Source organism: Cydia amplana, chromosome 6 (genome assembly GCF_948474715.1).
Source record: "Cydia amplana chromosome 6, ilCydAmpl1.1, whole genome shotgun sequence".
Classification (NCBI taxonomy): Eukaryota; Metazoa; Arthropoda; class Insecta; order Lepidoptera; family Tortricidae; genus Cydia; species Cydia amplana.
In genome coordinates, this window is record NC_086074.1 from 10198092 (window position 1) to 10220285 (window position 22194).

The 22194-nt window shown below is 37.4% G+C and overlaps 3 protein-coding genes across 3 annotated transcripts; 2 read left to right on the plus strand and 1 right to left on the minus strand.

Moving 5' to 3' along the window:
* The first annotated feature begins 621 nt into the window (after positions 1-621).
* On the plus strand, positions 622-3324 carry LOC134648787 (protein RER1). Its single transcript, XM_063503343.1, has 5 exons — positions 622-917; positions 1118-1222; positions 1642-1738; positions 2230-2453; positions 3126-3324. Exons 1-5 carry the CDS (start codon positions 840-842, stop codon positions 3207-3209), a joined length of 588 nt encoding a protein of 195 aa, XP_063359413.1. The 5' UTR covers positions 622-839; the 3' UTR covers positions 3210-3324.
* A 6269-nt stretch (positions 3325-9593) lies between these two features.
* On the plus strand, positions 9594-12592 carry LOC134648788 (serine/threonine-protein phosphatase 2B catalytic subunit 3-like). Its single transcript, XM_063503344.1, has one exon. The coding sequence runs from the start codon at positions 9811-9813 to the stop codon at positions 11296-11298; it is 1488 nt and encodes a 495-aa protein (XP_063359414.1). The 5' UTR covers positions 9594-9810; the 3' UTR covers positions 11299-12592.
* Positions 12593-17675: 5083 nt separating this feature from the next.
* On the minus strand, positions 17676-19254 carry LOC134648789 (phosphatidylinositol N-acetylglucosaminyltransferase subunit P). Its single transcript, XM_063503345.1, has 3 exons — positions 19139-19254; positions 18554-18682; positions 17676-18436 (listed from the first exon to the last, which is right to left on the minus strand). The coding sequence occupies exon 3, from the start codon at positions 18317-18319 to the stop codon at positions 17846-17848; it is 474 nt and encodes a 157-aa protein (XP_063359415.1). The 5' UTR covers positions 18320-18436; positions 18554-18682; positions 19139-19254; the 3' UTR covers positions 17676-17845.
* Positions 19255-22194: the final 2940 nt, after the last annotated feature.

A 22194-nucleotide genomic window follows, 5' to 3' on the forward strand; every position in this document is an offset into this window, starting at 1 on the left:
TTCGTTTTGGGGCATTTTTTTTACTTAAGGCCCCTGTACACTATGGGCCATCGCCGGCCAGTCCAAGGGACGCAGCCATGCGGTAGAATGAGATAGCAATATCACTTGCTCCCTCTAACGCATAAATGCGTCCCCCAGAATGGCCCACGCTGGCCCATTGTGTACTGGGGCCTTTAGAGGGCTTAAATATCACCATAAATCTTAAATTGGAGATTGGCGCCAATTACATTCCTGATCAAATCGGTCGATTTACCCAGCTCGTCTGGACACGGCTTTAAATCTGTATATCCCCTGTAGCATAGTGATTATAGAGGAGCTACGCCACGTAACCTTCTTTCAAAAAAAAACTTGATTGGTTATTTTCATAAATTAAATAAACTAAACGACCTCTGATTGGTCAAAAAATTGCTACTAGTGAAATTTGGAATCTTTCTTATACTGGGTCAACCAAATTTTGTCAGTAAATAGTAACAAAAAAAACTATACTCATCCTTTTCTTTTGGGTGCTAGTACTAGTGTTAGACAAAGATAGTATGATTCTCTCTGTCTATGTTTGAAATCAAACAGACCTTTGACACACTATATCTGTCACACTTGTGTCATGCATGTCATCATCATCATGGTTTTATCTGTGGGCCGAAGTCGGATTTCCTTCTTATAATATATATAATTTATTCGGCTAGGATATCAATTTATATTAATAAAAGTAATTAATTAATTAGTTCAGTGTACATGTTCTTTAATTATATTTCTAGTACAACAATTGTTAACTTTTAGTAATGTGTTTAAACTAGTCCAACAAGAATCTTAGATCCTTCTGCCAAGTGAAATTTGTCGATATGATGGATGGAAATGATTTAACGTCTGAAACGCCGCGGAAGGGCATAATTTCACAAGGATGGACGCGTATATCCCAGGTAATTAGATAGTTATTAAACATTTATATTCTCCTCTAGTCCTAGCAATGTATAATATGTTACTACAAGTATAATTTCGTAGACATGATACCTAACCTACTTGTGGAACGGTAATTAAATCAAATAACATTCGACCAATATCAATTATATAAAGTATACGTTACCTAGTTAGAAATTAACCACATCTTTTGTTTATTTAGATATACCAGGGCACACTAGATAGATGGACCCCATACACAAGAGGGAGATGGATTGGAACTATCCTTCTACTTGCAGTATTTATGCTTCGAATATTTGCTAAGCAAGTGAGTAATAACAATGTCATGTGGCACTTGTGTCTGATTTAGGAAATATTTTTTAAGCTACTGCAATAATTATGTCAAACAGAGCTTATCCCTATTTTCCTACATTTGACATTAAGTATGTATGGACTCTGAAGACTACCTATACTGAAGGTCAAAAAACTGGCTGGTGCTCTTTCCAAATACCTTATGTTTAATTAACATGGGGCTTAATTGTGTAAAACTTATGTTTATTTCATGTGATTAAGTCCCATGTTAGTTTTAAAATTATTAGTCAAAATCGTGTTAGTTTAAATCAATATACCTTATGTTTCGACTTGTATTTTGTACACTATCTTCGCAAAATCGTTTATGGGATAGTTACAGAGCTATATTGAACACTTAGAGCTAAGCAGGTACTTACTAATACATTATGTTCACAGGGTTGGTACATAGTAACATATGCACTTGGTATCTACCATTTAAATTTATTCATTGCATTCCTTACACCGAAGATTGATCCAGCTATGGATTTTGATGGTAAGTTAATAAATTTAGATTAAGGAACTATAGATATGCATTCCCATGTAGACTTGTACAGTTGTGTCAAAGTATTAATTTAGATATTAATAAAAGTATTTTTATTCATATATTATCTTTGCAAGGTTTATCAGTGGTATTATATATATCCTGCCTGTGACTGGTGTAATGACCAATATCTGTTTTATGTTCCTATGGAGGTTAATAAAAACTAACGGTTAGAGCTATAGGTACCTACATCCATGAGTAGCAATAATCCCCATCGCATTCATTTTAATTAGAAATGCACGCTTGTTTTTCCTCATCACATTTATTTTATTAAAAAATGCACTCTTGTTTTTTTGTCCCTACCTATACACAGATGATAATTAAATGTTTATTAAACTAAATCTCCCGATCAATATCTTCATTTTGATGGAAAGAATTACAACACAATAGATAAAAGTATATTACTACTCCAAACACATTAAAAAATGAATACATGATTTCAGGTGATGATGATAATGGGCCAGCCCTTCCAACACGATCTAGCGAGGAGTTCAGACCATTCATCAGGAGATTGCCTGAATTCAAATTCTGGCTGTCGGTCACCAAGAGTACAGTTATTGGATTCTTTTGCACTTTCATTGATGCTTTCAATGTTCCAGTATTCTGGCCTATTTTAGTCATGTATTTTATAACCCTATTTTGTATTACTATGAAGAGGCAAATTAAGGTAAGCTATTTTTATTTTTACACTTTTGAACAATCTTTTAATTTCAATAGTTTACTTGTGTTAAATTTACATCAAGAGTAATGTTAAAAATTCATGAGGCTGAGGCTTAGTATTGCAGTAAAAACATTGTAAATTACATATTTTTTAAATTCCACATTCAATTTCAATTTCAAAGCCTTTTATTATCGAACATACAGTTAATAATATTTAATACAATATTTATTTATGTGTTTGCAACAACCGTCGGCTCGACGTGTCCTTTTGACACAAAGGCCTCCTCCATTGCCTTCCATGCTTCTCTGTCTCTGGCTAGTCGGTTCCATAGTGGACCAGCAGTTTTCTTTAAATCATCTGACCATCTCTTGTATTGTCTGCCTTTTTTTCTTTTTTTGTCGTAGCGTGGGGTCCACTCAGTCAGTATGTTTGACCATTTCTGCTTTTCCCTGAGCATGTGGCCCGCCCACTTCCATTTTAGAGTTTTTGATTTTAGATTTTTAATTCCACATACTTAGTAACAAATATTCATAGAAAATTATAAACTTGGGGGGTGGGGTGCCCTCCAACTTGAGTTTGAACTTTTCCTATGCAAAATTGGACCACCCTATCGTACCCATACCTGTTTAGCTACACATATTTATTAGCTGCTTAATACAATTTTTTTTCTTGTTTCAGCATATGATCAAGTACCGGTATTTACCTTTTACCCACAGCAAGCCAAAGTACAAAACTATTGACCCAACAGTTTCTATAAACTGACGACAATATTTCATGTAAGCAAATATCTATGGATAACAACTGGGAAGATAGACAAATTTAATTAAAAACCATTGTATTCTATTATTTCAAAAAATACAGTTTTTATTATCATGTTTACACATTTTTAATTAATAGTGAATATTGAAACTCAAAGACCTTCAAACTGTGAGGTCATACCAATTTGTTGGGTGTTTAACTGGTACGAATGCAAAAACTAAAATATAATACAAGTATGTTAAGGATAAATTGAATCATCCATTTAAATATTTTTTCAAGTGGTTTTAGTATTTTTGATAATTTTTAAAGCAGTTTACTGAAATGAAACACAACAAAATTTATTGAAAAAAATTGGTTGTGTCATACATTTTGGCTGGTCTGATGTTGATATTTGTATGGGAGAGTCAATTTTTTTATCGCGATTTCGGTATTGGTTCCACAGTAAAAGTTGTAAATGATTGCAGGTGACTATAAAAACATCCTGTATTTATACTTTCTTTATTATTTTGGTGGTAACTAACTACTGGGAAAAAAATCCCATCTTTTACCAGTGGTAACTACTGGGAAAAATAATTCCCAATCCCAACCACAACTAGGTTTGGTGTCAACCTCCTGACACATCCTGATAACATCCTGAAGCCATTATTTTCACCTAGGATGTTTTATACCAAAGATAATTAATTTCGTTTTTTATCCTTTTCAGATTGAAATTTAGTGGATAATAAATCAGTGATGTGAACAAGCAATTTCATTACTTGATATATTATGTAATTGATATTTATTAGAAGAAACTATTTTAAGTAAGATCTTTACATACAGGATGTTTGGTACCTAATTAATATTATCTACCTAATACCGTAATAACTATCAACTATCCTCTTTCTACGAGTATTAATTTATTTTATTTTTATTATTTATTTATTCAAACATTACAGAGTATTACAGTGAGACACTAAGGCACTGTGGAATGCATACAATATCATTATTACTTATCCTAAAACGTTAACATAAAGTTGTGTTATACAATAACAATAATCTTAAATACTAACTGAAGACGGACGATCATCCATCGCCTCACATAACCTCTTACATTCGTCACATACCATCTTCCAACTACTGGCAAAAACATCGCAGTCGGGTGTTGACTTGAGAAGTGCGTTTAGGTATTGTAAGGCGCGAACTAATAGCGAGTTCTTATAACGCCACAGTGCGCGCTTTAGGAACTGCCAGTAAGTCGCGATTACGTGGCCTAAAATGAGTTTTGGATTGAAACAGAGGAGGCACAAGAAGGCGTACCAGTTGCGAGACCAGCTGTGGACAGTCTGAATCCTCACGTATTACTCGGCACGCCCCGGTCACGAGAGCATAATTACGCCTCACTTCCAGGGAGTTAAAGCCCAGGGTACCAAGCAGAAATTTAGTCGGGTAAAGGAAGGGAAAGTACCCATAGGTATGTATATGTAGGTACGTAGCAACAGACAGTACTAAGCCATTATGCCTGGGTTATAATGCGTGGCAAGCCTCGACATCGACAAGCCTCAAGGGACGCAGCAATGCGGTGGAATGAAATAGCAATATTGCTTGCACCCTCTAACGCATAACTGCGTCCCTGCAGCTTGCCTTGCCACGCATGTAAACCAGGCATTACGTGAATCCACACACACATCGTGGCCTCGCATTCGATGTCAACTTGTCATCGAGCGAGACATGTCTATGGATTATGGACCGAGCTGATTTGCACGGCCGCGGCAATTTTGTCGCGAGGTGACTTGTTGTGTAGGTAGAACTTCATGGCTCCTCTACACGATGGGCCAGCGCCGGCCACTCCAAGGGACGTATTTATGCGTTAGAGGGAGCAAGTGATATTACTATCTCATTCTACCGCATGGCTGCGTCCCTTGGAGACCTTCTAGACCAGCCTATAGCTATCATAATGATTTTCTGACGGTAGCGTATTATATTTAGTGATGGCAAGGCGACGAATAGGGATGAAAACCGGGGATGACATTTACGTAACAATATCTTAAAAACCGGCCAAGTGCGAGTCGGACTCGCGCACGGAGGGTTCCGCACCATCAACAAAAAATAGAGCAAAACAAGCAAAAAAACGGTCACCCATCCAAGTACTGACCCCGCCCGACGTTGCTTAACTTCGGTCAAAAATCACGTTTGTTGTATGGGAGCCCCACTTAAATCTTTATTTTATTCTGTTTTTAGTATTTGTTGTTATAGCGGCAACAGAAATACATCATCGGTGAAAATTTCAACTGTCTAGCTATCACGGTTCGTGAGATACAGCCTGATGAGCGCCTACCGCAAACCACGTTCGACGTGTTGCCTCTCTGTCGCACTTGTAAATTCGTACGTAAGTGTGACAGGGAGGTAACACGTCGAACGTGGTTCGCGGTAGGCCCTCTGGTGACAGACGGACGGACAGCAGAGTCTTAGTAATAGGGTCCCGTTTTTACCCTTTGGGTACGGAACCCTAAAAATGACTTACATAATTGTATCATGCGATTAAAAATAATACTAAATTTTGCATGATACAATTTGTATTGGTAGTTTTTACTTTTTAAGAAATTATCAGGTAAAACACTCCGATTAACTGTATATTAATAGCTCAATAAATAGTAGCGGAGGGCCGTTTTGTCAATAGAGTCTGTGCGGAAAGAGAAGAGTCGTGGAATGTAAGGGAGCCCATACATTCCACGACTCTTCTCTTTCCGCACAGACTCTATCTACTTACCGTCACAACATTTGCCGCAGGCGGGTGGCTCACTTACGAAGATCCGGAGTTCCAGTATCGCAAGTTATAGTCTGGCACGAGGCAGTGAAATTTTAATTGAGTACTTTGTTTGAATCAAATAACGAATTAGGAAATGTACGTACAACCCGCCCCAACTTATAGTAGGTATGTAAAGCCTGACCAGTAATATATGATCATTGTCAAGAGGGCGCTGTTATTCTCATGTATAGAGTGACAGTTCAGTATGAGTATAGTATGAAAAAATAGTTCCAGTGAAATTCCGTAACATGGCGCGTGATCATAATGTTACTGGTCAGGCTTTACCTACCTACTTCAAAAGTTCCAAAATATGGCAGGTACCTAAGTACTTCAAGCATCGGTAATTCGGTGCCAACTTTATTCGCGCACGAGTGTGGAGGGAGCTTAAACCTGGGACGTGGACATTAGGTATTACACAAATTGACTAAGCTCAATAAGGCTCGTGCTGCAACAAATATCAGCTCCCCACACAAATAAATGCTCGTACCAGGATTTGAACCCGGGACGATTGACTTCGTAGACAAGGTCACACCGACTAGGCCAAACAGGACGTCAACAATATAAGAGTAGGTACATAGTCTATTGGGTCCCTGTGTATTCCGTTCAAATTGTTGTTTCCAACAAAAGAGCAAAGTTATTTATGTTGCGAATGTTGTTTTTTAAATAGTCTAATCCAGCGGTTCTCAATCTTTTTTTTTCACGGAACCCTTTTGGAAAGCGAAATACTTGATGGAACCCTACAATAAAACAATAGTTTTTAGAAGTGTATTATTTTATTAATAAGCATAATAATTATGCATATTTTATTATTCTAAATTATTGCGGAACCCCTGCAGGGGTGTCGCGGAACCCTAGGGTTCCGCGGAACACACTTTGAGAATGGCTGGTCTAATCAAACGAAATATTCTACTTAATAATCATTGACGTATAATAAATTCACTAGCGTGGGGCTTTAAGGCATGAGTAGCTTCCAATTTCCGTTTACGTTCTCTTACACATTCGCATTCCGATCCCTAGACACCAGCTCCAGCCTAAGTCCAACTGCCTAGTGGTGGCGCCAGTCCCAGTCGGAATCTGATGAAAATTAGTATCGAAACCAAAACCATTATTTGAATAAATCCAAATATTTCAAATTGGTAATACATAATTATTAGTGTCCGACCGAAACATGTTATTTTGCCGAAACCGAAACCGAAACCGAATGTTCGGCTTTGGCTCTAGTTTCGGCCGAAACCGAAACCGAAACCGAAACTTTAGAAGACTTGTTAAAATCGTTGAAAAAATGTCATAAAACCGCTTTTAAACTCATATTAAGGGGCTGTCAACCCTAATGTCCTTGAAATTGATGTTACTTAAGGGGCTCCGCCACGCCAATGACCTTCGATCTGAATCCCTTAGTTTTCTTGTTTTTGTAGCTTATCATATTAACAGCAACGGCTTTAAGCAATATATAGTATTCCATATTTACTTCAAAGTTCATTGTCTTCGAGATATTTGGCATCAAATTTGAACAATTTTATGTGTCTGAAATTAAAATCAATTTGTCAAAACATTTACTTACTTATACCTAAACCGCTAACGAGTACCTAATATTACACAAATAATCCACATTTATTTTTATTTCAATAGTTTTCTTATAATTCGCTTGAGCGCTGGTGGCCTAGCGATAGCGGTGAGTAAGACCGTGCGACTTACAATCCAAAGGTCGCAGGTACAAATACTACAAACCCCGGCTCGTACACCAATGAGTTTTTCGGAACTTAAAAAAAAAACTTATGTACGAAATATCATTTGATATTTACCATTGAGGAAGCCGGACTAGCCCGATAAAGCCTAGTTTACCCTCTGGATTGGAAGGTCAGGGCAATGGCAGTCGCTTTCCTAAAAACTAGTGCCGACGCCAATTCTTGGGATTAGTTGTCAAGTGGACCCCATCCCCATGCTCCCATGAGCCGTGGCCAAAATGCTGGGATAACGCGAGGAAGATGATGAGTTTTCTTATTATTCCCTTGCCCAGGCCCAGTAACATGCGACAGTGCTATCTCATTTACTACGATACAATTAGACAGTGTGCGCGTTTTAGGTATTGACAGCCTCTTAAGACTGCGTCGACCGTTCAGTGGCCCCATGATTAGTGGAATTGTGTTTAATAATAAACCGATTAATTTCTGTGTACATAAATCAGTAGGTATATGTATTAATACTATTAATATTGTTGTCTTACTTGTTCCACAACTTTTATTAGTCTTTGTCACATAGTTTAGTTTCATAGAACGAAGTACCATTGCGTATGTTTCGGCTCGGCCGAAAGGTTCGGCCGTTTTTTGGCCGAAACCGAAACTACGGCCGAAACATTATTTTTTGGCCGAAACTGGCCGAAACCGAACCTTCGGTCGGACACTAATAATTATATTATACTCCACACTTTGAAATGCCAGTATAATTTTATCTCACGCTCGCAGTAAAATGTTATTTTAGTTATATTAAAGTATCGTAGCCCTCTTGTTCAAACAGTTGAGGTGAAAAGTATTCATCCCCACACCAGCTCGCAAAAGCTCTCTCTGTACTTCAAAAACTGATAAGAAAGTTGCATTTTATCCACATGTGTGGCAAAGGACTTACCTCATGTTATTTACCTCGCGTTAGTGTGGTGCAAGATTTTGTTTCACTCGGGAGTAGTTTGTGTATAACCCTCGTGCCTTGAAACCCTCGCAACGCTCAAGATTCCACTTTTCGAACCGCTCGCTACGCTCATGGTTCAATTTTTGAATCTTTCGCTTGCTCGGATATCAATATTAGCACGACGGGTTAAACAATAACTTCGCCTCCTTGTAAAACAAATTACTATTGCAGTTATTAACAAAAAAAACAACGATTAAATTCGAATCTTAAAATAAAATAAAATGAAATACAATAACTCGTTGGCTGTGAAAGTATCGATCTAATTTTGTGAAATCGAATTGAAAGTATAAAATCATCGATTCGGCTCCGCCTAGTTATTTTACACTAGCAACATAAAATGTAGCCGCATGCCTCATCTTTATTTCGCGAATAAAAAAAAGATGTTTATTAAACCGTTATTTATTTTACATAATGTTGATATGTTTGCGACTTTTAGCCATTTCATATTAAGTAGTATTATTTTTTTGTATCACCAAAAATTGCATAAACGGCGGACACGAGTAAAAAGTTACCTAATCATTTGTTTTTGAGTTGCCGCCGCTGCCGTACCAGTGTGGCTGGGATATACCTCGAAGAAATCTAATCTAATCTTAGACAACAGCTAGCTAGTTTCATTGAGAGCAGCTCGGGGAAAATTTAATGTATAGATAACGAATGAGAGTTAAATTTTAGCTAACTCCTACTTAACCTACCTTCTCAGCGATTAATTATCATAGATCTTATTAATTAAACGACTATGATTTTGCAAGTTATTTTAGGATCTCGTATATCTCATTTTTCTTGCCATATAAAAGAAGCGGCCAGAAATAAAATTATTTCTCAGTGATGTCTGGATTTTAGATAATAGTTTGATTTTTATGATAAAATGTCCTAAATTAGATTACGGTTTAGTCGTACTGGCAACTGTTTCTTCAAAACTCAGTGTTACTATTTAATGATATTTTCAAAAGTAATAAAACGCGCTCGATATCCCTGTTTATTTTATTGACCACTCGCCAGATGTTTGCGCATTGTTTTCCAGTGCGCAGTAGTTTCTCTGTCGTGAAATCGGGATTCTGTTTTAGTATTATATCTACTCTGCCATTTTGAAAATAGTGGAGTGTATGGATTAGACCTAGTGTTTTTTATGTGACAAATATGTCCGGGAGCAATGATAAAGTGTCGACTACGCAGCGTATGATCCAAAGTGTTGCTTTCCCTCCAAGCCACAAGCTCACTGTATCGGAAGTATTCGATGAGAAAACTGGACAGCCTCTGCCAGATGTACTGAAGCAACATTTTATCTTAGAAGGTCGAATCGAGGAAAATGCAGCTTTACGAATCATTCAAGATGGTGCCACCCTATTACGATCTGAGAAAACGATGATCGAGATTGATTCACCGGTGACTGTGTGCGGAGACGTCCATGGCCAGTTTTATGATTTGATGAAATTGTTCGAGGTGGGAGGCTCTCCCTCTTGCACCAAGTATTTATTCTTAGGCGATTATGTCGACCGAGGTTATTTCAGTATAGAATGTGTTCTTTACCTCTGGGCTTTGAAGTTGTGTTATCCGAAGACGTTATTCTTATTACGCGGCAACCATGAATGCCGACATTTGACAGAATATTTTACCTTCAAACAGGAATGTAAAATCAAGTATTCTGAGAAAGTGTATGATGCTTGCATGGATGCATTTGATTGCTTACCACTAGCTGCTCTTATGAACCAGCAGTTCCTATGTGTGCATGGAGGGCTCTCCCCGGAAATTAACAACTTAGATGATATCCGTAAACTAGATAGATTCAAAGAACCACCTGCATTTGGAGCTATGTGTGATCTACTGTGGTCTGATCCCCTTGAGGACTTTGGCAATGAAAAAAATGCAGAACATTTCTCGCACAACTCTGTCAGAGGTTGTTCATATTTCTATAGCTATGCAGCATGCTGTGATTTCCTGCAAAGGAACAACTTGTTGTCTATCATTCGCGCCCATGAAGCTCAAGATGCTGGCTACCGAATGTATCGTAAAAGTCAAACCACTGGTTTCCCAAGTCTTATTACTATTTTCTCCGCTCCAAACTACCTGGATGTCTACAACAACAAGGCGGCTGTCCTCAAGTATGAGAACAATGTCATGAACATCAGACAATTCAACTGCTCTCCCCACCCCTACTGGCTGCCCAACTTTATGGATGTTTTCACCTGGTCTCTTCCATTTGTGGGCGAGAAAGTCACAGAGATGCTGGTCAATGTCCTTAACATTTGTTCAGATGATGAGCTTATGACTGAGGGTGAGGATGCGTTGGAGGAAGCTAATCTCAGAAAAGAAGTCATCCGCAATAAAATCCGCGCCATTGGAAAAATGGCGCATGTGTTCTCTGTGCTTCGTGAGGAGAGTGAATCTGTTTTGCAGCTCAAGGGCCTGACCCCCACTGGAGCTCTGCCTCTGGGCGCTCTCTCAGGTGGCAAGACATCTCTCAAGAATGCCCTGCAAGGCTTCTCTCCCAACCATAAAATCACTTCATTTGCTGAAGCTAAGGGCTTGGATGCCATTAATGAGCGCATGCCCCCAAGGCGTGACGGGCAGCGCACACCTGATCCTCAGGACAAGAAACCTCATGTAAACAGCAATGCACACTCGTGAAGTGTTAGCTCCATCTTCTCTTCGATCCTTACTTTTTGATCCACATTATAGTGGTAGTGAAATATGTGTGAAGGAGACTCAGCTTTTGGAATGATAATATTTCACATTCATAATACTAGGTGGATTTGAAGGGAATTGTAATAGATACAAAATATTTTTAAATTTGGATTTAACTTTTTTTCAATAGTTGAAATTAAAATTTCTCTTAAGATATTACCTCTCGATATTTAAAGTATGTCAGATCTGCAGGCAACAAATTTATTTAGTCAATTAAATATTAAGGAATGCACATTTATTTATAATGCGCTGCACTGTTTAATTTTTGGTAATGTAATTTTAAATTTTTCATATGAAAAAGACATGATATTGTAATGTAAATTTATTCAGATTATCTACTTATACTCTACATTGTTATCTACATTAGTGAAAATTAGACATGTCTATAATTTTCAAAGCATAATTAGCTGTGATATTAAGCGATGATCAGTGTATTATTTAATAGCGATCCGCTAGTGGAGTACAGGCATGTTCATTGGCTAATCATGCATTGAAATATGTAAAGTAAGCAGAGAAGTTCTCGGCTTTGGGCGTGTCTTTATATTCTATTTAAGTAATAAAAATAATTATGTACTATAGTGTGCAGCACATGGTGTGTCGTTGCCGTGCGTGTGTGCTGTGTAAATATGCCTCGTGCGTACACACACGTTATTGCAGCTTTAACACTTGAGATAAATATTACTCTCTTTAATATCTTTGCTACAAGTTGTACTTAATTGTATTCTATTGTACAAAATATACTAAAATTACTATCTATGAACTATTACTTAAATTTAATTTATATTTGGGTGTATGCTGGCCCCTAGTTGCCTGCATGCAGCTGAACTTGTATGCTGGAACATCACATATTAAAGTTTCTTAGCCATAATGTTTCGGTATATAAGGTGTAGTGGCTAGTCTAATTGCAGATTTTCTTACAGCTTCTATTCCAAATTTCACTTATATAATAATATATGGTTAAATGACCTATGCACTGTTGGAAAATCTCTTTTGGTCTGCCAAATAATTATTAATCGATGCAATAAGTTCATATGTGAATACTAAAAGTGGCTTACATCATTTTCAAAGTCAGTACTAAGTATTTTATCTCAATTCAGTGTGTAGTCCTTCATATGTTCTGTACTTTTAAATAAATTTTACCTATGTAAAAAACTAACCATATATTTAATTTTATTTTGTACTAATCATGGGAAGTGTTGTTTTATCCTTATAAAATATATTAACATTGAGCTCCATACATTATGGTTTTAATAAATTAGTAGATATGTTTGGGGCAGGTATAACCTAAAAAGGAAGTTACGAATAGTATTCCGTTTGTTAGCAATCTACCTACCTACCCGGGTACTGCTGATCCTAAGTTAGTCAATAACTTTGACTAAAAAAAAACTAGCAAAAACAGTAATAACTAATAGAACAAGTCATGAAACCTAATAACATTTTCCCTGGGGCGTTAATCTTTGACTATTTCTAGATGAAAATGCCGACATTTGCTTATAGCCTTCGCTTCAATCATACCAGTATTGTATGACCTCGGGACCCGTAACCAGTATTCGAAGTGGGAGTTCACGATTACACTGGATTACTTATGGCGGGACGTAAAAGGAATGAAAGGCCAGCATCAACCCGACAAGTGTCTTTTTTGTCGCTGGGAATCTTGCAGTCCGTGTAATCGGTGTAATAGGTAACAGCAATGTGTAGTCTCTATTTTGTCAATGACTCATCGAACGGCAGGCACCATGTCGTAATAGTGTTGGCAGACTTGCAGGTAATTAATTTATTCGTGAGGTATGTATATATAGCACATTATTAAACACGCGCCCCTCGTAGCGTTACTTGTCTTATATCGCCAGTAGGCAATAAGTATGTAGGTATATTCGTATTACTATGCATTGTTACAATTTACGAATTAACTACCTACCTGCATTATCTGTAACTGCTTTGTTGGAATAGATTTAACGAGTTTGTTTACCATGCTGCGATTATGAAGCGACCTACAAAGTTTGCATGTCAGAAAAACATAGCGTGTAAAACAAAAGCTTTTAATAGCCGCTAGCTAGACCTAATACAACAACAATAAAGTTGAATATTTTTTCCTATATTCAGTTGCATTATAGGGAAAATGTCGGTAAGTATACAGACATTCAAATATGTACCTGCCTCCTACACCTGCTACTTACATTACACAAGCATTTAATTATAATAACGCGTAATTTTTCTTAAACTGTTATTGCACTAATTATACTTAAGTAGGTAAGGGTGGTATTCCACCTATCCATCCAAATTAATTTGTCCAATGTGTATTTGCGTGTCCCATTTTGCTTAATGAGAGAGTAAGGTAGCATGCAATTACTGTACTTACCTACTCTTTTTTGATTTAGGCAAAGGGCATGGCCTGTCCAGTAACGTTATTTTAAATCCTAACTACCGAGCTCTCATTATTGGATTTATCACTAGACTTGTAATCACGATCAAATGGTCTCAATTAATTAGGCAGGATAAAATAAAAACTTGTTTTTTTTTATCAATTAATTTGCACAATTGATTTTTAATGGAGTTTAGTTTTCCATTTCAAATATAGTTACCAACACGTGTCAGCGTCCAGGAAGAGAATACCTAATGTAGGAGGCTCTTCTCTAATCTCTAATAAAATAAAAAGATTTATCTGTCGGATATTTGTCTTTCCTGCCGAGATGCTGCCATCCTAGGCGCAGAACGTGAAGTTACATGTATATGGATAACTATATATTCCTAGTTGGTTTTATTGGTAGGTACCTAATGTTGGCCATAAAATTGATTATTACCCAAGTATATATACCTACAGTTTAAACTAAAATCTGAGACTTTGTAAGGTCGTCAAAGCTGCAAGTCATATTCGTTACTTGCTTCATCCAGCGCTAAAATGCACCAGAGGTCCCGAAGATCGAGTAAGTGTATAGTGTCCGACCCGAACATGTTTTTTTGCCGAAACCGAAGGTTCGGCTTTGGTTCTAGCTTCGGCCGAAACGAAACTTTTGTAGACTTGTTAAAATCGTTGAAAGAATCGATATTAAACTTACGTGAGACATATTTTAAACTGTTTCTAGACGACAACGGTTTCACTCACTTGAATTTTTAGTCGCTATTGGACAACACTCGAGCCTGAAGAAGGACCCCCGAAGGGCCCGAAACATGTCGCCAATAGCGACTAAAAATCAAGTGGGTGAAACCGTTAATGTCGTCTAAAGTTTAGACTAAACAGTCGTTGAAAAATGTCATGAAACCGCTTTTATAACAGGCTTATGGAACTCCGGATTTATGCCTACGAATCTCTCGCCGGCGGTACAAATACTAGCCACATTGCAGGGTTAGTCGTCATCTAACTGTAGGTACATGTAGGTACAGTCAGATGCAAAAAGATTTACTCACGCTGTTTAATGAATTCAAAAAACATATTGACCCCTACCTATTCTATAATATATACCCACTGATACTGACTGCTAGATTGTTTCACTTAAAACTGGAATTCCTTCTACCGATTATAATTCTGTGGCCCTATAGTGAGTAAGTGTACCTACAAGTCACGGGCAGCACAGTTGTAAAAAGGCGTAAGTTCCACGTAACACTTATGCCCTTTTAGATCTAAGCTGCACGAGACTTGTAGGTAGGTTTTTCACTAGGGCCACAGAATTTTAGTGCGATATATATACCTACCTACCTATTCGCGAATGAGTGAGTTGCTTACTACGCTCACCACGAAAACAATAGAATACAAAAAGTTAATTTAAAAGGCATTGAGCAGACTGTGTACCTCGGTCCCCCGTGAAGGTGCAAATTACCCGATCGAATCCGGGACCTCTTGGCGGCTCTTGCAGCACGTTGAGCAAGGTCAAGCACTGCGCCGCTTATCGAGCGAACGATTAGCAATTCAATCAATAATTTGCACGAGTAAGTATGTGGTCCTCATTCTAGCCAATGATAGTGCTAGCGGTTCGCCAAATACTTTTACTTGAAGCAAAAGTATTATACGGCATCTGTAATAATCAGTTTGACTGTATTGCTCTTAACAACAAACTCAGTTATAGAGTACCCAGTCGCAGTAGGCAGCGAGAGGCGCGCCCGCACCAGCTGTTTGTAACCGGCCGCTGCCGCACGCACGCTGGTGAGCGCGCTCCTCTACGCAGACTTGTCTATACTTAATTACTTACAATAAAAAATTTAATCACGTAGATATTTTTGGTTGTAGTTTAGGTGTTTATAAAAAACGTATTATTGATGTTTTAACAAACCCTACAATTTAAGTAGGTACTTCTTCTAGTTTCTTACTTATAATGTATTTCCAGTACCTACCAAATATATAAATATAACTAACCATTCTATGTTGTTGTTGACACCGGGAGCCCTTAAGACTAACGGTGATTAGTTTAGCTCTGAATGAACATTATTCATACTAATTAGTGGTAAGCGCCGTGGGCCACACATATGGTAGATATTATGGTAATTAGTGTAATAAGTATAACTTGTAGTGGCTGTTTGTTTATAAATGAAAAAAAAAAAAAAAAAAAAACGCTGCAAATTGTGTTAAAAGCATGAAAATCGGTACGATTTGAATCAATTTGATCCGACAACCAAAAAAAAGGGAGTTATGACGTCATATTTTTTGTATGGGATAAAAAAAATTGTTTAGAAACCTATATTGTGTAAAATTCAAGCGCTTACCTACCCTGTACAAATTGTACAAGTTTACTTTATTCGCGATTAAGCAAGGGAAAAATATATTTATTATTTATGTTTAACAAAGAGTATGACAAAGATGAACGGTATGCGAAAATTAATCCACATAAACAGATGCATTCGTAGGTAGTGAAACAAATATGGAAGTATTTTTGTACTTCTTATGTATGAGTATAACCTATGTAATAGTCTGGTTCTAGCGAGTTTCGGAAGAGCGTATGGAGGAGTATTGATAACTTGGTTGAGAGTGTAAATATAAAAGGTGTAGATAATAATGGGTATGAGTAATGACCTCGACTATGCTCTTATCGCGCGTTTTGGTGGCCATGTTAGCATAGTGGACAGTAAAGCTAACTAGTGTACATATTGCTACACTAATAATCATTAAGCTTACGACTGTCTTAATTAGTTGTCTACTTATAGGTTTACAACGCAAATACATATGAGATACGCAAGTAGGCAGGTAGGATCAGCTCACTCGCAAATCGCCAGTGTGGCCGCTCTCTAAGCTAAGATCCCACACAGATCACAACATTCACAACAGATCAGTGAAGATCGCCCTTACTTGAGATCCTCTATTAATAATATAGCGCAACGGTTTGAATGAAATACCTTCCTATAATATTTGGTTTGAGCTATAGGGAGTGGAAACATAAGGTGCCATTTTCAACCGAAAGGTAATTTATTGCCGGTTCTCAATAAGGTTTTACGTTACTCCCATTAGGACTTAATTATAAATCGCCCCCCGATGAAAAGTAGGTACAGTCAGCAGCAGAAGTTACTAAGCGGGCCAGGTGTTCAAAATGACCTTGACGCGGCTTTATTGTTAAGAAAATAAAAGCGTGTCAAGGTAATTTTGTACACCTCGCCCGCTTAGCAACTTCAGCTGCTGACTGTACCTTTACATTGTATAGATAGATGGTCAAGCAAATCTTGTCAGTAGAAAAAGGCGCGAAATTAAAATTTTCTATGGGATGATATCCCTTCGCGCCTACAATTTTCAAATTTGCCGCCTTTTTCTACTGACAAGATTTGCTTGACCATATATTATAATGTTGTCTTAAATCGTAAATCAAATTATTTGTTATAAGTGAGGGCCTACCTCAAGTTCGAAAGTTGTGAGCACCTTTCCCTTTTCCTCCAATTAAGGCGTAATTAGAGTGACAGAGAAGATGCCCCCAATTTGCTGTGTTAGTTGTAGGCCCTCTGAAATTCAGACTGGATTTATTATGCTATTCGCTTATAATACACTATTTGGCGTTTTGCAAATGCGCTATGATGCTATGCTATTAAATTTCAGAAAAGCTCCGTTCTCAATTGTTTTGATTAATCTAACTTTGTATTAGGTTAGCTAATTACTTATATAATTAATAATTAGGTATCTGATTAGTTATTACAGTGACAATAAGTGGCTTTGAAAAGACTAAAATTTAATTCTAGTAAAGCCCTCAGGTCATAACTAAGGCACAGACCAGGTATGTCATAGGAGTACAATAGGTATGGTACAATACGGCTTGGCCGTAGCGCAATGAATGACAGTGGAAACTAAACAAAAGTGTGATTTGCATTACAGCATAAATGTCAGAAGCATATAAATGAAACAATCAATTGTTCAACATAATAGGGTTATTCTCAGTACTTACTACCCCCAACCGGCAGTAAACCTTATGCCAATGGCATAGAGTTTCCTGGTTACTATTTAATATGATTGTATTTCTCAGTTATACCTGGGAATAACCCTACATTTATTTAACAATGCAACTTTATACATACTTACATATTACCTATTCAAATACAGTTTCTTGCAAACATACCGAATGTCCAGATCATGTAGGTGGGGCACAGAATTTTCTTTAATCTCACTATCAGTAACAATGTATCTGCTTTTGAAACAACTATCTTTTGCAGTACAAACACACGTGTCTGGCACTTTGAAATGAGTATCCATTTTTGTAACACAATAAATAGAATGGGGATCTGTTATAGTGTTTATGCAGTTTATGTTACTGGTCATGCACCAATTGATGCTGGGATATATAAAAAAAACGAATAATGTAAGGGTTAGTAAACATTGAATTGGAACTGCTGTGGCCCAATATTTTTGTGGGTAGTAGTAAATATTTAAATAATTAAGATACTCGTCAGGAACAAACGCCCATATACAATATATTGCAAGTACTGTTTTACTGAAAAAGTACATAAAAAAACCATATAAAGATCTTGCAGGTGTAGGAGCTGGAGTGTGTTCCGGCATTTTGGAACCTTTCACTGTTGTTCAAACTGGTTAAATGTTTTTGTTATAAGAATAACATTCTTAAGCATAGAATTAGCAGATACTCTCAGTCTTTTCAAATCTTGTCCATTTAAATTTCTGTAATAAAACAATGAGTAAAAATTACTGTGGATATTTGGTTTGTTTTCCATGATTATTCAGGTATCATGAACCATCTAAACATTTAATTAAAAAAATACTATCTAGCACACTTACATTAGAAGACTTTCACTATTTGTGGATATATCCCGTGAGACTCCACTCCCCTTCAATTCTTTGTCAACATTCAAAACATCACGAGCCAGTGTCGCATACTCGGCTGATTGAAACGGTATGGTCAAACATCTGAAATATTAAGATTAAATTGTATCTATTTCCTTAGGTCTCAGAGTTTATTCCTATTAAATAGTATCTATCCTCCTGATACCCAGAAGCAGTTGTTTCGTTTTTGAATTTGGAAGTTTGGAACTCTTAAGGTTTCCCCATAAAAGTTCAGAATAAACTGTGGAATATGTATGCAGGGTCTCAGGAGGCTAACATCAAAAATAATGTTGTATTAAGGTTAAGAGAACTCAGCTCAATATTAGCCTAAAGCTATTCAGTCAGTCCTCAAGAAGAGCAATGTGTATTTGATAATTTAAGATTGCACTTCGACATATTATGATTCGGTGTTTATGTTCGACCAGGCGCTTTGTGTTGTAGGATCGTTGGTCCAAACTCAAGAATTGTATAAAATATTTTAACTAAACAAAACTAACCTAATCATGATTTGTATTGGTTAAACTTTCAAGATATACGTACAAATTGATGTCAGGGCACTGTTCTTGCATTTTAACTCGTATTATTACTGTCCAAATCGATAGTTACAGAAAAATTTACATAGTCAAATTAATGAAATTAAACCATCAATAAACTTACAATTTACAAAATCAAATCCACGGGTCTTGAGGCCTTCTTACAATCAGTCAGAAATGTCAGTGTCATGCGTCTGTCATTTGCAATATTTTTTTTATATGGCAATATGGTGCATTTAAAGCCATCACACACTACCTTACCGCACCAAGGTCAAGTGGTCACTTGGAGGATATAATCAAACGGAGACGCCATGTCTGTAATTTTCTGTACAAAACAGTCTGCCGATTTTTGCGGGGGAGGGGAACGTCAAATGTATGCGTAACGTAAAAATAGCCATGTCAGATAAACGTCAGTCCATACATTGTGTATGACCGTTGGCCGCCTATTTTCGACAGAGGGGAAAGCCTGTCAATGGCTACTCCGTTTAGTTGTATCCTCCAAGAGTGGTCACGGTGCACCGCACCCATACGTGAGAGCGAGAAAGAGTTATATCTTTCTCAATTCAAGGTCCCGGTAGTGTGTTATTGCTATTACATCAAAGAATTTATAGTTTGTCAAAGGACTGTCTCATTTCAAACATAGACAGAGATAATCATACTATCTTTGTCTTACACTACTACTAGCACCCAAAAGAAAAGAATGAGGATAGTTTTTTTGGTTCTTTTCTTACAAATTGGTTTGACCAACTATACTTGCTCAAGCCTTAAGCCAACCTCAAGCTTAGCTCGGCAAGCACATAACTTTTGCATTAGAACGAGCCGGATATATGTGGTTCAGCTATTGGAGCATTGAAGTGTCTCATACTATCTTTTCCAAATGTTATACATATTCTCCTGCCATTAAGCTTTGGATTCCTCCGAAAACGGTGCCGTCATATTACGGCCGCTATATAGCGTTGACTGACGTCACTAGAACGTTGTCTATGTAAACAAGATGGCGCGGTTTCCTAGACGGCGTTACGTTACGTTGATTGTCAACGTAACGTAAGATGACGGCCGTCATGACCTTGTCGATAGTTTCGTGAACGTTTTATTAGATAGCGGTGACGCCATTTTGAATAAATGACACCAGATTTGAATAAATGATTCCGCACTACGATTATTTTCCTCTTCTGATGATATTTCATCCTCCAAGTAAATTATAGATGATCAAGCAAATCTTGTCAGTAGGAAAAGGCGCGAAATTCAAATTTTCTATGGGACGTTATCCCATCGCGCCTACATTTTTCAAATTTGCCGCTTTGACCTTGGTGGATGACGGTGTGTTATGACGCCGTGGTACTTTCCACATGTCGCCACCGTAAAGACGGCCGTCTTTTGCGGCCGCTATATGACGGCACCGTTTTCGGAGGAATCCAAAGCTTTACGGCGGTCGAGCGCTTATTCGGAACCATACAGGTTGGAGTGTGGGGTGAGGCAGGGAGGGGTGACCTCGCCCAAGCTCTTCAACCTGTATATCAATGCACTTTTAGAGGAGCTCAGCAGCACTATTATCGGATGCCACATTGGCGATACTTGTCTGAATAATATAAGCTATGCAGAATGCAGACGATATGGTGCTGCTGAGTGCCTCTCCTTGTGGTCTGGCGAAGCTAATAAATATATGTGAGAAATATGCACTCAGTCACGGTTTGACATATAATGTCAAAAAAAGTGAATGCATGGTCTTTCAAGTTAGAGGTAAAGAACTACCACCAGTACCACCTATTAAGTTAAACGGAACTCCACTGAATAGGGTGAACCGATTCAAATACCTTGGGCATGTGGTAACCTCTGACTTGAAAGATGATGCTGACATTGAAAGGGAGCGGAGAGCGTTGTGTGTTAGAGCGAATATGGTGGCCCGCAGATTTGTTAGTTGCTCCACTGAGGTGAAAAAGACTCTTTTCAGAGCATTCTGGACCTTTTACACTGCAAATCTGTGGGCGTGCTATACGCAAAAGCAGTACAACGCTCTTCGTATACAATATAACAACGCCTTCAGGGTGCTGATGGGACTACCTCGTTTTTGTAGTGCGTCGGGGATGTTCGCGGAGGCCAGGGTAGACTGTTTCTACACTACAATGAGGAAACGCTGTACATCCCTGGTGCGCAGAGTGCGGGCTAGTTCCAGCGGCATCTTGAGGGCGATCGCGGAGAGGTTTGACTGCCAGTACCTGAATCACTGTCATATGATTCACGTACTGGTGTCCAAGCCACTCTAAAGCTTTGTGTTAGAATAGGTAATATAATTGTTATATTTTAATTTATGTTAATGTAATTTAGTTTAGTTTATATTTAATTTTAATGTAATATGATCCTACGTTGGTCGAAATAAATGAATTATTATTATTATTATTACTTAACTTATAATTCAGTAACTGACGACAGGAGCGCTTCTTCGTACTCTTGCGTCCCTGTGTTCAAAATATTCAAAGCGCTGATGAGTCATACGGTAATCGTTGTGATGTTGTCGGTAGATATAACGTCTATATTTTTGAAAGGAAACACTAATTCAATTCTTGTAAAAGATTTATTAATATATTTCAAACACAATTTGCTATGTACAAATTACTTTGTAAAAATATTCATTCTCGAGTTTTATATTATTACTGATTCATTTTATTGTTATAGGCAACACTTACAAAACATAGTATAGAAAAAATAAGATATGAAAATTATTATGGAAAAAATAGACATTTTATTATAATTTTAAACAATAAGTACACAGAAACATTTAAATTATGTACTCAACTAGGACAAAACACGAAATGTATGGTAAGGATCCTCCGGAACGACGCGAGAAAGAAACTTATGGAATATTGTATGTGTATATAGACTATTGATAGGTTTAGATTAAATAGGAATAGCTTTTAATACCTTAAAATTATCCAACGTGTTATGAAAATAAGCCGTGTTAGTATATCGATAAGATAGCATAGATCAAGGCGGTTCAGAGGATTCTTAAAACAAAGCGGGTATATTTCGTATATATAGAGATATTAACAACTTAGTCAAATGGCA